Source organism: Dermacentor silvarum, chromosome 10, assembly GCF_013339745.2.
Source record: "Dermacentor silvarum isolate Dsil-2018 chromosome 10, BIME_Dsil_1.4, whole genome shotgun sequence".
Lineage (NCBI taxonomy): Eukaryota > Metazoa > Arthropoda > Arachnida > Ixodida > Ixodidae > Dermacentor > Dermacentor silvarum.
This window is the reverse complement of record NC_051163.1, coordinates 48152992-48169754: the sequence shown is the minus strand read 5'-3', so window position 1 is coordinate 48169754 and position 16763 is coordinate 48152992. Positions and strand designations below refer to the sequence as shown.

The following is a 16763-nucleotide window of genomic DNA, read 5'->3' as shown; positions in this document are numbered from 1 at the left end:
TCAGCTCTTTACGTTCCAAAAATTGTCAAGACATTTCATTTTTAACCCTGATAGCGAGACCTCACAAATACAGTCTCCTCTAAGAACGCTAAAACATGAAACTACAACATTGAGCGCATAAAACATTGTTATAACTTCTTGTGCCGTCTTACTGTAACCGCCGACTGTAGGACTATTTGCTAAGTGATTAGGGGAATAAAAATTTTTACAATCTGCTTTTTCAAGTGCCGTAATGTTTTACACTTGTTGACAATTTTATAACCTGTTATAGAAGCTACAATCGTTGGTTTATGAATATGTCTTTTCAATAGACGAAGAATACCTTTAAATAGCTATGACCACAGGGGTCCATCTGGGCCACTAACCGCATAAGTCATGAAGTTAACTAAGCAGTAAAACTGGAAGCACACGTCAGCCACCGTACTGGATCACAAATCGTTCAGCCACTCGTTCTTTGTGATTAGGAAAAGCCGAGCTGTACGCCCCTTGTATCACTCTATTATCTTCACAAGCTTTGACGTACCATTCCGTCGTCGAAGATCTTCGCGTCCTCATTATTCATTCCGGCGGTAGCCTAAGATATAAAGAAAGGATGCATTTAATGAGTGCTGGAGAGGCTGGACTCTACCAACGGCAAGCCAACTAATCTGAAACTCTCGCGCCTCCAGTGTGCGGTTACAACTTAGTTCAACTCACGAATGTCCATTGAGTCTTTCCAATATGCGTTCACCAGTGGCTCAACGCATTGCAAATCTTTACCGTGTACGTAAAAAACTGGTGTAGTTCGTCTACCACGGCGTTTTATAAACAGAGGTAGGCGTTCACTCTCTTCACCTACCTACGATGGCGGTGCAGAGGATAAAGGACCTTGGGTACTATGCGGGATCAAATGGACCATCGTCCACAATCTAAGGCTTTCATAGATGTGTTTGCGTCATCTGCATGCCAAGTAATTTACGTTTTTCTTTTCCGTTATTTTTGCATTTCTTTCTTTACCCCTATATTAATCCCGTTGTAGCTAGAGAGCTCCTGATATAAACACATGTGAAAGGAGAAATCGTTTTCTCAGCAACCGCTGGACCAAATTTTATAACGTTTGCTGCAATTAAAAGTAAAAAAAGAAACGAAAACATATCCGGTGATTTTTGGACGCGAAATGTTTAGTACGTGATTTTTTTTACTATTAAAAACGCCAAAAAAATCTCAAATACAAGTTCGCAACTCTATATCAGCATAAAAACGATATCAGAATTCAGTAACCTGTAGCAGACCAAATTGCGTAATATGCACCGCTCTCAATTACAGCCCCACTTTTTCAATAGACGTGAATTCAGTAAAGTGTGCATTCACAGATCAAACTTATGCGGTTGCATTTGCGGAGCGGCAATAGCTCTTTTTGGTATTGAGTGATGGATTCGCAAACTGCGTTCGAGTTTTCTTTTTTCTTTTTTTGTCGTCATTCTTCGCAAATTTTATCGTAACACTTTATAGTGGGAGTCAAAATCCTGTGCCTTACTGTCGTGTGGAATATGCTTTTCTTGGCCGGAATGCAATGAAAGTTATTGATATCGCTTCAACAGTTCTCCAGTTATGGCGTTTCTGCCTTTTCCAGCAATAATGAAATCGGTATCGGCCCGGATTAAGGGTTCCTCTTAGCCTTGCTGCTTGTGAAAATCGTTTAGATGAGGCTTTCGTGATAGAAATATTGCAAAGAATATTGCAAATATGCACACGTGTCGAACAAGAACTGCGCGCTAAATGTAACCATTTCGTGAAGCTTCCATTCCATCGATATGTGTACTTGCGGAGAGTATTCCGGTAAATATATCCCTACCGTTCCTGCATTTCTCGCGCTCCATCTAAAAAAACAAAAGCAACAAGCCGTATTTTGCGGTGTAGAACTCGCACCCTTTTAATAGACGCACTTCCCACCCAAAGCGGCCATTCTTACGAAAAAGACACACCGTTGTATAAGAGGTACATTTTATACAAAGTTACACACTTTGCAACAAGCTACTCAGGGGTTTGCACGCACGTGCCTTTCTCGCGGAATACCGTATACTTATCCGAATCTGACGCGCTTAACTCCTACGCACCGCTCATTACCACTTATTTATGTAATCGAAGAAAAAGATGCCACACCATTTTCTGAATGTATAAAATGAAATTGTGTTATTCACGTCAAGCTAACGTTGTCTAGGGGAACTTTGATATGACTTTCGAATTTGTCATTTGTGCAGCGATGCGGCATCTCCTTTCTTTATTAGGACAAATTTCATATGTAAGACTTCCAAGTTTTATAAGACGCACCACCAAAAACCTTAGAATGAAATCTGCGGCTCATAAACCGGGAAGTATGGTAACAGTTAGCACAGTGCAAAAAATTAACTACAGAATTTAGGTGTAGTTCATTATTAACTGCAGCGCCACAGAAAGACAAAGGACAGAAGCGAAGCGAGAGCACCGGCTAACACGAGCACAAACCACATGCAGTTAACTATGAGTCAGAACCAACTAGCTCGGTTTTCATTTGTTAGGTCAGTTGACGCTATATATATATATATATATATATATATATATATATTGTTTCTATGTTTATTTCTGTATAATGCTACGCCCACGAAAGGTGTTTATTGAACAGCCAGCAAGGCAGAGTTAGTCGCGACGGCCTTGATCAGCTAAGTGCCTGTCAAGATTCAGCTAGCCAGCCGCACGTCGCCTTCCTCTTCACCCGTCTTGGGTGCCCCACATTCTGTTCGGGCGTAAACCTCGAAGGCACGTAAGAGTGTCACATTTCCCTCCGCGCAGACGAAGCCCGCCGGCTAAGTCAAACAGGCTGTCGCGAGATGAAATGCTTTAAACGGGCGACATCTGTAATTTCACTCTTTGCTGACCGTCGGCCATTTGATGTGAGGCGTGCTATACGGTAGGTCGATTCGCTCATACGATCCGTGATAACATAGCGCCCCACGTAGTGCGCCAGTAGCTGTTCACATAACCCATGTTTTCTTGTTGGTTTCCACCGCCACACGAAGTTACCAGGGTCATGTATCACGTGTCGGCGTCGGCGGTCGTAGCGTACCTTCGAGCGGTCTTGTGAAACTAGCCTGCGCAAAGAAGCAAGTCGTCGGGCCTCTTCAGCAAGAGAGACAGTCTCGGATATACAAAGATTATCGTGGCTTGAAAACGGGAAGAGCGTGTCCAATGTATAAAGCGGCGGACGAGGCGGCGGACGAGCATAAAGAAGAAAGGGGGGACTGTAGCCCGTAGTTTTGTGCTGTGAGGTATTTAATGCGTACGTCATGAAAGGTAGCACGCTGTCCCAGTTCTTATGATTGGACGCGACATACATGGAAATCATGTTAGTTAGGGTTCAGCTGGTGCGTTCCGTAAGGCCATTTGTTTGTTGATGATATGGGGTGGAATGTCGAAAACTTGAAGCACATAGACGGAGCATCTCTTGGACCACATCTGCAGTGAATTGTCACCCACGATCGCTGATGATGACTCTGGGAGGTCCATGTCGGAGAATGACGAAACACCGCCGAAAAATACACACTTCGTTGGCAGTAGCCGATGGTTTAGCAGCTGTCTCACAGCAGCGTGTCAAGCGATCAGCACACACGACAATCCAGCGATTCCCATCAGATGACCGCGGGAATGGACCGAGAAGGTCGATGCCGACTTGCTCGAACGGAGTGTTTGGGAGTGGTACTGGATGTAGTCGACCAGGCGGAGCGCTCGTCGGACGCTTGTAACGTTGGCACTCGTTGAAGCTGGACATGTACTGGTCGATCGTGTGACGTATTCTAGGCCAGTAGAACCTTTCTTGTGTGCGGTAGAGCGTTCGCGCAGATCCCAAATGACCAGAAGCTGGAACGGCATGTATAGCGCGCAAGATGCAAACATGAAGACTCTCCGGGACCACCTGGAGATATCGTGGGCCTGTAGTAGAACAGTTCTTTTTGTACAGTACTCCGTCACGAACGCAGAAACGAGTGGATGGCGCTGATTGCCTTGCAGTAGTAAGCAGTGGCTCTAAAGTTCTGTCCTTTTGCTGCTTGATCTTGAAGGTTTAATAGCGGGAAGTCCTGGTTCCAACGATGCGATATAGCGATCGAAGTTGTCCGCGCCGCAGTCCATCGTCGGAAGCAGCAGGCGTGAGAGGAAGTCAGCGTCGGCGTACCGTCGGCTGCTTTTATAAGAAACGGTAAAATCATACTCTTGTAAACGAAGCGTCCAACGCGCAAGCCGACCTGACGGATCACGGAGATTAATCAGCCAGCAGAGAGAAGGATGGTCTGTCACCACGGTGAAGGGGCGTCCGTACAGGTATGACTGGAATTACTGCGAGACATTCTTGCTCTGTGACTTGGTAGTTGCGCTCGGACTTGCTTGAGGAACAACTCGCGTAGGCAACGACGTGTTCTTTGGTGCTGACGCGTTGAATAAGGACGGCGCCGACTCCAATACCGCTAGCGTTCGTATGAACTCCTGTGGGAGCAGCCGGGTCGAAGTGCCGGAGAATGGGATGGGCCGTCAGAAGCAACTTCAGCTCACGAAAACTGGCCTCGCGTTCAGGGGTCCATTTAAAAGGAACGCCCATCTGAAGGAGGCACGTAAGCGGATACGCGATGTTGGCAAATCTACAAATAAACCGGCGGAAATATGAGCAAGGGCCCAGGAAATTGCGTAGCTCTTTACTGAGGGAGGTTGTTTCAAGGCTTCGACAGCAGCAGTCTTCGCTGGATCGGCTCGTATGCCGTCCATGTCCACTAGATGGCCCAAAACCAGTGTTTGGCGCTCTCCAAAATGGCATTTCTTTGAGTTGGGCACCAAACCTGCTTTTCCCAAGCAGTCTAGCACAAGATCGAGACGTGCGTTGTGCTCACTGAACGTGCGACCCAAAATCACTACATAGTCTAAGTACCACCTGCACACTTCCCACTTCAAACCACGCAGGATGTTGTTCATGAAGCGCTCGAAAGTTGCAGGCGCATTACACAGCCCGAAGGACATGACATTAACTTCAATAAATCCGTCTAATGTTACAAATTCCGTTTTCTACTTGTCTGTGTTGTTCATAGAAATCTGCCAGTACCCCAACCTCAAGTCGACAGACGAAAAGTAAGATGCTGATGAAAGGCAGTCGATAGCATCATCGATACGTGGAAGAGGATACACGTCGTTTTTAGTGATGGTGTTGAGACGCCGGTAGTCTACACAAAAACGTCATGTACCATCTTTCTTTTTAACCAGAATCACTGGCGCTGCCCACGGACTGCATGATTCTTGGATTACATTCTTATTTAACATTTCGCGGACTTGGTCGTTGATCACATTGCGTTCTGATGGTGAGACTCTGTACGGCTTCTGTCGCACAGGCTGGGCAGATTCCGTATCTATGCGATGGTGTATACGGGAAGGAGAAAACGATGGTGGCCATTCTTGCTGCGAAAAGTCAAACAATCCAGCCTGTCTCAGCAGAATATTGGCCACTTATGACGCTTTTTAGTGCTGAGCGACTTGTTGACTATAGCTAGAATGGAAGAGACCACAGTAGGGCATGCGTTAACGAAACGGCCTTCATCCGCAGAATCAGGGGCCTCTGTAAGAATGGCGAGTGACAGCACTTGATCTTCGTAGTAGGCAGCAAGTTTCAGGCTTTGTGGTAGTATTGGAGGTTCACTGGAGACAGTTTACAGTTCATAAGCTAGTGCATCCTTGAACAAATGACAGCGTGCAATCCGTATCAGCACATTCCTCTTGGTGCAGCTTTATGTATATATATATATATATATATATATATATATATATATATATATATTATATATATATATATATATGGTTATCACAATATGAGTTACCTTGGCCCTAGTTACCTTGGATAGTCACCTCTATGACATAGGTAACGCAACACTGAACGTCTTGTGTCGCGTTGAAGTGAGAATAGCATACAGCTCACATCCTAAAGACGCATTTTAAAAATCTGTGTTGTTCTTGCCACACACCTTGACTTTTCCAGCAGCGTCTTGAGTACAGGTCACGTACTGCAATAAAGAAACAAAGGTGGTATAAAAGTATCACCATTCTTAGTATTCATGCTGAGATGTCTTGTCACTGTGAAGTTAGGAACACATTTATGTGCATGAGAATGATTTCGTGGAAACAATTTCATCAGCAATACTGCGTACCGATGTTCAAATACCAGCATTATGCCTTCAAGCTGAAGTTTAGCAAGCCTAAGCTTACTTTATAGTGACGCACTATTTTTGAAGAAGGTTGGAATCTCAGTCCGCAATGACGCCCTCTACAAGTCACAGCAGAGCGGATCTGGGCCTATGCAGTTTTTCCAAACTGATAGCGGAATACAGATTCAATATTGGCTTTTAACGTCCTTATACTGGCGTTAACATCGTGTACAATCCTTATTTTGTTTCCGTATTCCTGGTCTTTAGTTTATAGTAAACGGAATTGGTCACTAGTCGAGGCGAGAGTTACGGTCTGGACGTCCCTAACAAAGGAAAGCCTGTGTTCTACCATTAATTGAAATAACAAACGTAGCGATTCCTACAGCTTTGAACTCATTGATACCGCGCAGCCGGCGCCGCAAACGTTTTAATAGCAAGTATAGTGCTACGCAATACTGCAGTGCCTCCGAAATGCGCGCATCGACGCTACAACTCTCAGAATCTATGTGACGACCAGAAACCCGCACAGATTTGCGGGCGCTGTGTAATAGTAGAGTGGTTAGCGCGCTCGGCCAGATACAGCATGTTGCAGCAGGAACACGTGTTCAGTGCACAGTGGCGGTGGGTGAGGTAAGTCTGTTTTTTTTAATGCAAATAACGCTCTTAACCAACTTACTCCCTTTTGTGTGCCTCTGTGCTACCTAGCTCCTGAAACTTCGCTCTGGCTGACGAAATAAAAAAAAAACGAAAAGAAAATTACATGTTCCTCTGATAAAAGTGAGAATGCGCGCTATTCTAACTGGCATTGAAATTTATCGTTTACGCCTGAAAAACATGCCTGTTTAGTTGCACCGCAGTTCATTAGAAGTGAGATATGGAGATCTTCCATGTCTAAAGTGCCAGCGGCGCAAAATTGACTCCGGTTAAAAGGCCGCGTTTAAGACAGGCTTCAATGTAGTGTCCGAAGGTGCAGACACGGTGGTCTCTAACGGCGCTGTGGTGCGTAGGTGTGTTCAAGCGGTAAGCATTCTGAGCCTTCATCCCCACAACAGATTGTAAATAAAGGTGTCTCCACCGATACGGGGCACAACATTGCCTGAACGCTAATCGCAGGAACGTTGACACTCATCCTTAGCTGAGTTCCACCATAATTTTCCTTGCGACGCGTTGATAATGGAGCTGGGGGCGGCGATGTGGATTTAACAACAGTGACGGCGTAATGAAAAGTACCGACACGAGAAACCCTGTTCCCATGCCCTTGACTTCTTTCGTAGTGAAAGGCTTTTTCATAGATGCCTGCCTGCAGGCATCAGTTATCATTTATCAGTATCAGTTACCGTACACTGCACATGTCGCTTGTATGCTATGAATATAGCCATCAAACTGCTGACAGTGGGTATTCGATAAATGTTTCGTTTAACTATCATTTAAGTGATACATCAGCCCTATAGTCCCCTATGCCTTTCTTTTCATAATTTTTGGCAGACATTTTTAACCGTCATTTTCATCACTCATAGCGCCTTCCCCTTATAGAAGATAAACGGGGTAGCTAGGAAGCCCCTGCTTCCAACCTCTCCACCTGGTTTGCCGGCTAAAACTAACCTAACTTGTGTCTCTGACAGCTGTACAACCACATATAGCGTTATGTGAGGACATGACTGTCAAATTTAAAATCCAATGGGTAGCCGTGTTTTACATATGAGTGCTGATTATAATGTATGACTTCGTATTCATCACGTGTTGGGATAGATATCTCCCGCAGTGTTAATATTGTTCAGCAGGTGAGATAGAGAACATTAAGGGTCAGGTGTAGATATTGGCTTTTTGAGCCTGTATTTGGCATGTCCTACCATTTCCTGGTGTCAACCTTTCAATACACAGCTTTTCAATATACAATCTTTCGATATTCAACTTTTAAGGTTTGGACGTCAAACTAGTCTCCGACTTGAAACATGTCACGTTATCACTGATAACAGCTCAGTGCAGTGAACGTGATTTCGCACGCACGTGCACCACCAAAGCGTGGTTGGAACTCTCACCACAGCTGCCTTCTTGTCGTCTGGCTCCGACGCCAGCTTTGCACCACAGTCGTTTAGGTGCGGGACCATCTGCTTGACGACCTGCGAGTAATTGAGAAGCATACAAAAAAAAAAAAAAACATCAGAGGGATGCATATTTGAATTTATGGAACATGAGTGTCTTCCATGCTGGGTTTGGTTCTGCCTTTTTATACAAAACTGTTACAAAAATTTGAACAAAAAACTGTGCACTATAAAAACAATGTGCTCCCTGTTGCGCTTATCGCGTCTTCGGACAGCAATCATCATTTACCTCGCGTGCAGTTCCTTCTTTTGGCGCTGATCCCCCTTTACTTGCAGGTTACGACGGGTACGTTATCAGCGTGTTATAGCATTCCCGACCGGAATGTAGCGAGCGCACAGTTTTCAATAGAGGACACGGATTAACAACAGATGTCGATTAGATAAAAGCGTCGAGGACGTACAACACGGCCCCACCACGGAGATAAACAGACAAACACATGACTGAGCAATCGTGACAAAGTTCTCCGCAGAACAGAAATGTCAATGAAGCATTTCATTCGTACCAGAATGTGACTCCCGCTTCTCCCAACACAATTTGTGAATGCATGGAGATGTGATGGCACCTGTTGCTCCAAGGACTAAACGGCTGCAGTTCAATTACACCGGAACTAATCAAGTGGCAATATCCGAAATTTTGAATGCGATTGAAACAGTTCATATTCCTTCCATACTTTGCAGGATTTCTAATTGTATTTCTCCTATTATTTGATGACTGAAGACTACATATACGGGGTGGCAACGGTTCTTGGAGCCTGCGTGCGGTGATTTTGACAAAGTCAATGCATGAAATAGGCCATCTGAAGTGGCCTATGTAAGTCAGCCTGAAAAATTTGTGAGTTTTTCAAACTGTACTATTCTTTTCGAGTTGAATAAACTCAGCTCGAACACCCAGGCCAAACCACAAAGAAGAGACGAGACAAGCACTGTCGCTGATTAACAACTGCTCTATTATTCCTAAGACAACGCATGTATATACCCTTAACCACACATGCGCACGCTACACACACACACACACACACACACACATATATGTATATATATATATATATATATATATATATATATATATATATATATACCGAGGCGCCTTATGTCACTGTTTGTTGGCTTCTTAAGCTATGATTAATACAAATCGGGCCCCGCGGTTCCCTTTCTTCTCGTTCATTACATAACGAGGGCTCGAATCCGGCAACATTGATGCCTTCAGGTAGCATATGGGGGTTTATTGATCAGTTGCCTTCACCCAAAAAGATCACGTATGCGTGACGCCTGCGGCAGAAAGGATGTTCCACATCCGCTGCCTTGGTTTGTGAGTGGTGGCGCTGGCTAACACTCCCAGGGTTAATTCTAGTTGTTAGACATAAATACCCCAGAAAGTGGATGGTAAAACGGCGAGCGGTAGCTTAATGGTGAGAGCTTTGCACGCGTAATGCCAAGACGTGGGCTCGTTCCCCACCTACAGCCAGTTGTGCTTTCATCCATTATCATTTTCATTAATTTATCAATTCTTTATTTCAATTAGTGTGTGCAAGTAATTTCCCCTATGTTGTCCTTGGTGTCACGGATTGTTGGCTTCGTATGATCTATATATATATATATATATATATATATATATATATATATATATATATATATATATATATATTGCCCCCTGTAGGTAGTGGGTCGAGGGCAAGAGTGGGTCGAGCCCAAGGGAAGCAGAGCAAGAAGCAAGACCGCGCGCTCCTTACCTGCTCGAGCAAGCCGCGACGGTCGCGTTTTCCAAGAGCCAGCTGCTCTACGGTTTATTAAACCTTCAAGATTACTTCTCGAGGCTCGTGAGAATATATATATATATATATATATATATATATATATATATATATACTATTCTCCGCGGGAACTAACCTGCAAATAGCAATACATGAGTTCTAGAGAATAACATTTTTCCACCTATTACTCTAGACATAACTGTTCTTGCCTGTTTCGCAAAGCAAGAACATTTTCATCACTCAATTCAAAGTTCTGTCAATTGTTTTTCAAGTATTTGTTGAGAATTTTAAAATTTATTTCAGTGTTAAAACACTCTTAATCGATGTCCTGGTGTATTGTTTACACTGTGATAGGCAGATGGGGCCACCATTAATTACTCCCAAAATATTTTCACTCTTCTTGTGAATCTCCTGTACTGCCATGTCGCGACGTCCTTATGTATTTAAGACAGAACAAAAAATATCCCGTTTTCTCCTGCATTATTTGTCAATATTTACCTGTCTTATTCATGCGTGCGCAATCTACTAAACCGGATCAATAAAGGCAAGTGTATAGTCGGTGCTCCGTTTTGTTTCGTCTATTCGGTTCTTCCGCTTTCTACCACTAAATATTATCTGACATGCTAGCATCATTTCAAACCTTCTTTTCTCCAATTCTTCCGATACTTCATCCTTTCATGCACTGTGCTCTTTCTCAGGAGTTGACTCGGTAGCTCATGTTAATTGCCAGACAACGTCCCACTTAGACAGTATATAGAATCTCACCTGCACGGCAACATCCGGCGTCATTGAAGCCATGTCCAAGAGGCAGTCGCGCATCTCTGAGTACTTGCTCATAAAGAGCTTCTTGCTGTAAGGATCGGTTACCTTCTCTTCGACCACTCTTTTGAGCATTTCCTTCATGCCATCCGCATCACCTTGATAGCACGCGAAAAAGAAACGACGCAGAACATTAGGAAAGGGCACAGTCATGATTTAAGGGCGTATATCATGCGCTTATGACAATCTCCCGCACGCTTCTTCAGAATGTCCCGAAGACAGGCATGTAATGCACGAAAACACAGAACATGAAAGAAAACTGGAACGCCCATTTCTGTCCATGTTTTGCCTGCCTGCCTTTCGTACCACACCTGCCGACCAACTTGCTCAACTGTCAGTCGTTCTCAGGGTTCTCAAGGCACTATCAGGGAGCAAGAAGACCACGTATGTAACAAGCAGTATCAGAAAAGGTGCTGGGTGTACCATTGGTTGCCATGTCACCAGTGACACCATGCCATCAAAGTGGGAGCATCGATGAACACGGTCTGCGGGCTTGCAAGGTAACTAGGGAGCCGCATGTGCTGCGCCATCGGTTAGATTAAACATGTAATTTCCTCCCACCTGCGATTCTACGTACGGTGTCACGTAGACACCAAACGCATCCAACAAGTTTTAAACCAATTTCGTCATGTTTCACCCGGTTCGAAGAGCATCTCGCAGACAAGTCGCACGTTTTGTTGAACGAGACGTAGTTTCATGTCCTTTTCTGATTAAGTAGAAGAAATATGCCCAATTTCACGTGCAATACGACGTATACGACATGTAGGAAATAACGAACATTGGCAACCAGCAAGTTTCCATAAAGTTCAATAATGACGCAGAAACTATTTTTTTCAGAGACCATCCTACCAAATGACACGTAAAACTATTTACGTAGTCCCTTATGTCACATACGCCATTAGTATAGCCGTTCAGGACTGATATGTTGTCGTTTACGCACTTCATACACCCGTGAGCCGCGGAAAGTTTCAGAGGAATGGGCGCCTGCCAAAACAGTTTCTTCACCTCGGATGGAGCCCACTGCGGCGGCGATGATCAAAAGTGCGGCGATCCTGAGGCGCATGGTATCCTGGATGCACGACTGAATCTGGATTCAGAAGGGTCCACCTTCGGTATCTTCACATGCCCACGTGTGGGACCTCTAACAATATAAGTGGGTCTCGCACGGTTGATGAAGCATGCAAAATAAGCTGAAAAAGAACGTGGTTGCGTACATTTTTCTTTCCGAATCCGATCGCATCATTGCGATTGTCACGCAATGCGTCAAGACGTCATGGACTAGTCTTTCTTACTTATTTTTCAGTGTGTCTGCATTTGATCACGTCTTTACAGGAATCACTCAGCTCACGCAGTCGTTAACGCCATACGGCGCTGACCTTGAGCGCTTCTTGAAAAATGGCCAGAAGAGAGCGCCACTACATCGCGCTGCATTGATAGCAATGTAAATTATTCAATGTTTTCTGGCCATCTAGACCGCGGAGATACGTCAATGGCGGCGGGCACGCTCCCACGAGCAGGGATGCTGCCTCATGTCTATCGCGTGCGGTTCAACACTGAATGTCTTTTTTTCCCGGGCTTTGGCGTTGGCACTTGTCATGAAAAGCCGCGACTTTCCTGCGTGATCGCACGGGCTCTCACGCTTGGTATGTACCGTGCGTTTCTGGCGTTGTTTCTTTCGTGTTGAGTCAGAGTAACAACGTTTCTTGTCATCTGCTCTCGCGTTCACTCGATTCTGCGTTGACCAAAGGGCATCCAATGCCGTTTATTTAGCCATTGAAACTTCAGTGATGTGAACATAACCCTGTTTCTTCTGCAATTCAAAGAACAAAATAGAAATAACGTTAGTACACGATAACTGCAGCAAGACGATATATGCAAAAAACAAATTAAGTTCCTCAGTTTTATGTGCTAAAAACATGATATGACTATGAGGCACGCCGTATTGAGGGACTCTGGTTTAATTTTGACCACCTGGGGTTCTTTATTGTGCACCCAATGCACGGTACACCGGTGTTTTTTCATTTCGTTCCCATCAAAATGCGGCCACAGCGGGCGGGATTCAATCCCGAAACCTCGGGCTTAGCAGCGCAACACCAGAGCCGCTACGCCACCACGGCGGGTAGATGGTATACACAGAGATACGCTGGCGCTGTACAGCGCACACGTGTGACATAGTAAATCATGGAAAAAATTGGAGGACACTTAAGCTTCGCCTTTAAGAGTGGAACGCGATAGCGTTGTCGAGCCCCGTTCGCATCGTATTTTTTATGAGTAGGCTTCACTGCAACGTGGAACGTAGGAAAGCCAGCTTACAAAGACCAAGCTCACGCAGATCCCCTCATTATTCATTAGGCATTCAATTCGGGCCTCAGCGATGAAGCAGACCTGTTGTACCCGGAAAGTCTGATACCATGTGGCGAAATCTTTCGCCTTAACTTGCCTGACTGATTTTGGTCAAGACCTGCTGCCTTGCTTGCGCCACTTTGTTGATACCTGTGTGCAAGTTCTTGTACACTTTGAATCGCCAGTACTGCGTTTCTGGCCGTATTGCTTGCACTAAAACCACATAGTGTCACACTGCCGAAGCCTGGAATATCTGGATGAGCATGCCTTGATGTCAAATGTGTCCCAACCTGTGCTCATCATTAAAATTTTACAAGATAGGTACAACTGTGGCGAGCACTGCCTTCAACATTGTAACGTAAAGTATCACAGAGAAAGGCTCGTTGAACAGGAATACAAAAGGCTGCTGACCATGTAATTCTATTATCTCGTGAATCACACCTGTACATCAGCCACAAAAAGCCAGCAAGATGACACGAGAGTGATATAATTGTGTAGTATAAGTTGCAATGTCCACAGCTAAGAATTTCTGGAGTAACTTTTAACTGTACCTTCTAAAATATATATCTAGAAGGAACCACATTTGCTACAGTGAAACTATTAAGCAATAACTTATAAGCCCATCAGTACGATTAAGCTCAGGTCACCGTGCACTCGTTCCGATAGGGGTGGTACGCAAAGACGCTCCCATACTTAATTTTAGGAGCACGCTGAACTACGTCATATGGTCGAAACAAATCTGAAGCCCCAGCACTATTGCATCCCTCATAATCAACTTTCAGTACGCTAATCTTCGCCTTTTTATATCAGCGAAATATGCCGCACGTTCGTATACGCTTAAGTAAGGCTACTTTATAGTTTGTGGATTGACAACTGTGGCATTCACACATGATTTTTTTGGAGTAAAAGTTAATCAGCGCACAGTGTTCTGTGTTCAGAACGAAGAACCATAAAGCCATTGATCTACCCCTCGTGAATGGCGTTCTGCTAACTCGGCTTTACTGCAGAACGCCATGATTTTCTTCGTCCTTATTTCGTCGCTCCACAGCCCCGGAATAAAATAAAGGCCCGGCATAAACACATATAGCGCAATTGACACTTCAACGTATGATTACGTAGAAATTAAATGATGTAATGACATCGCACGAAATATTGTTTCTGAACCAAACAGATGACAACCTGTCGCATTCTGTGTCGCACTGGTGTCGAGCGCTCCGCTATAACCTGATGCGAGCAATGGGCGCGTCACCACGTGATCTAACATGGTGGCGCCCACGATAACGCGGTGAAAGGGGTCTATAATCACGGCGCTAGCGCCTTTATGCCAGTGATGCCAGCATAGCGTCGCTCTGGTTTAGTCACATCTTGGATGGAACGTTGAACAGTTCCTAGTTGAGCGACATTCAACAAACGATTACGACTACTATATGTTTCGTAGCCCTCTGTCCAACTAGTGTTCAAGCGAAGGAACACAATTCGGCCAGCCGAATTCGACGAATTTCACACACTGCTTACTGTTTATTTCACTCTTCTTTAAGATTGGAGGATGAAGGAACTGTAAGGCGTCGACTTTCACATCCCAGGATTGCATAATAGTCTTGAAAGCGTGTGTGTCTATGTAGGAGTTATCACATGAGCACACTTCGGAGTTATCAGTAGTGTGATAAAGATGACAGTAATTCCAGGAACCGTAAGAGACTTTGTACAAGTAATTCTCTTAGTTGTATGTTTCACTTCCATATCCTGTGAGTGAGTGAGTGAGTGAGTGAAATAACTTTTATTAGAGGTCCGGCGAGGACGCGAACTCGTCGCGCACCCGGCTAGTCCCACGTCGGGACCGGCAGGTCTAGCCCACCGGCCCGGTCGCGGGCACGCCGGACAGCCAGGATTTGCTTGTCTAGAGCGGGGCTACGCAGTAGCGATTCACACTCATCCTTGCTGAACTTGGGGTATCTCGACCCGCACTCCCAGAGCATGTGTGCTAGAGTGGAGGTCTGCCCGCAGGACGGGCAGGCGTCGTCGCGATATACGTCAGGGTAAACTACGTGCAGAACGGCCAGACATGGATATGTGCCGGTCTGTAAAAGTCTGAGCGAAACAGCTTGCGCCCTATTCAATTTGGGGTGAGGGGGTGGAAAGACCCTTCTGGACACGTAAAAGAATTTTGTTACCTCGTTGTGAGTAGCGGGAGCATCCCTGTGGCCGTAGGGGGAGGGGTGTCGGCTCTCCTTACAGAGGAAGCGCGGTCGGTGAGGTCGCGCGCAGCCTCGTGAGCAGACTCATTGAGGTTCGGGGGAGCACCCTCGACCGACCCTACGTGAGCGGGAAACCAGTGAATCGAATGATGCGTGAGAGCATCCGGATTGGAGACGCTAAGAAGACGAGCAGCTTGCTCGGCGATGCGACCCTTTGGAAAAGCCCTAACTGCTGTTTTGGAATCCATATCCTGTGATTATAGACTTAAATAAATATTTCAGAACCCCGCTCCTCCCTTTATAAAGAGAAAATAAATAAACAAAAGGAATCGCTGAAATGCTTCATCGAACACACACCCAGAAAGCACGAAGCATGAACCACAAAAGCACGAAGCACTCGGATGTAAAGGTCCCTGTACCCACCTGCATGGCTGATTATAAAGCTTTATTTCAGGCAGACGCACTCGCCACGAGCGTAAATTGCAAGGAAAATGAATTTATTCAACAGCTCTCCTCAGCATCTTCCAAAACGTAATTTCCTGTTAATCTATCCTAAGGAAGACTTTAGTTGCAAGGCGACCACACCGCAATACGGAATCCTTAAAAGCCAAGAGCCTTTTGCAGACATCCCTGTAAAGCAGAAGGAAAAGAAGAGAGTCACTTATACAAGAGAGAAATATGCAAACTGGAATGAGGTAGACGCCTGGAGAAATACATTTTTTTAAAGAGGAGAAACGAAAAAAATGGTACTAATATCTCTGCCTGCTTCTTTGGCTTTTAAAAACTCCACGCGCCATATAGCGACATGCGTATTTCTTTCGAAAAATTGAAGAATCAAGATTGCGCTCCTACTACTGTTTTGTTCTTGCCCAAACTTCCCCAAGAAGATTAAATCTTATCGTACCGATGATTCGATATAATACTTGGCACAGTTCTTTGTTGTTTATCAAGAAAAAGCATTGAAGGCGGCTTCGGCTTAGCATCTACCAGTAACTGAATTGTAAAACATGACGACGGTGTCAATTCCGTCGTCTGCAATACCGTAAAGCGTGTCCTTTCAGATTAGGTTCCAATATTTGCTCTAAAATGCATTGCAGCGACGCAGATGAAGGCAAGTTGGCACTTTTTTTCTTAAATATCCCAAAGTAAGATTGCCAAGTGCTACATCAAACGATCGGGACAATCAAACGCGATCTTACTCAGAAATTCGATTCACTTCTTCGATTACATTTCGGTACACCGGTATCTATTTTTGTTGACGTCTGTAGTCATGCGCCTTCACTTATAAATTTCATCAACCTTAGTGGCTCTTAGAACGTATTTAAAAATATTCGTGGGTGTTTAGATATCAAATCATTTCAC

At 44.8% G+C, this 16763-nt stretch overlaps 1 protein-coding gene across 1 annotated transcript; it reads right to left on the bottom strand.

Annotated features, from left to right (window-relative positions):
- Positions 1-5981: 5981 nt before the first annotated feature.
- On the bottom strand, positions 5982-12058 carry LOC119466279 (uncharacterized). The gene is made up of 4 exons (XM_037726756.2): positions 11869-12058; positions 10810-10961; positions 8231-8311; positions 5982-6050 (listed from the first exon to the last, which is right to left on the bottom strand). Exons 1-4 carry the CDS (start codon positions 11924-11926, stop codon positions 5982-5984), a joined length of 360 nt encoding a protein of 119 aa, XP_037582684.2. The 5' UTR covers positions 11927-12058.
- Between the last annotated feature and the right edge of the window lie 4705 nt (positions 12059-16763).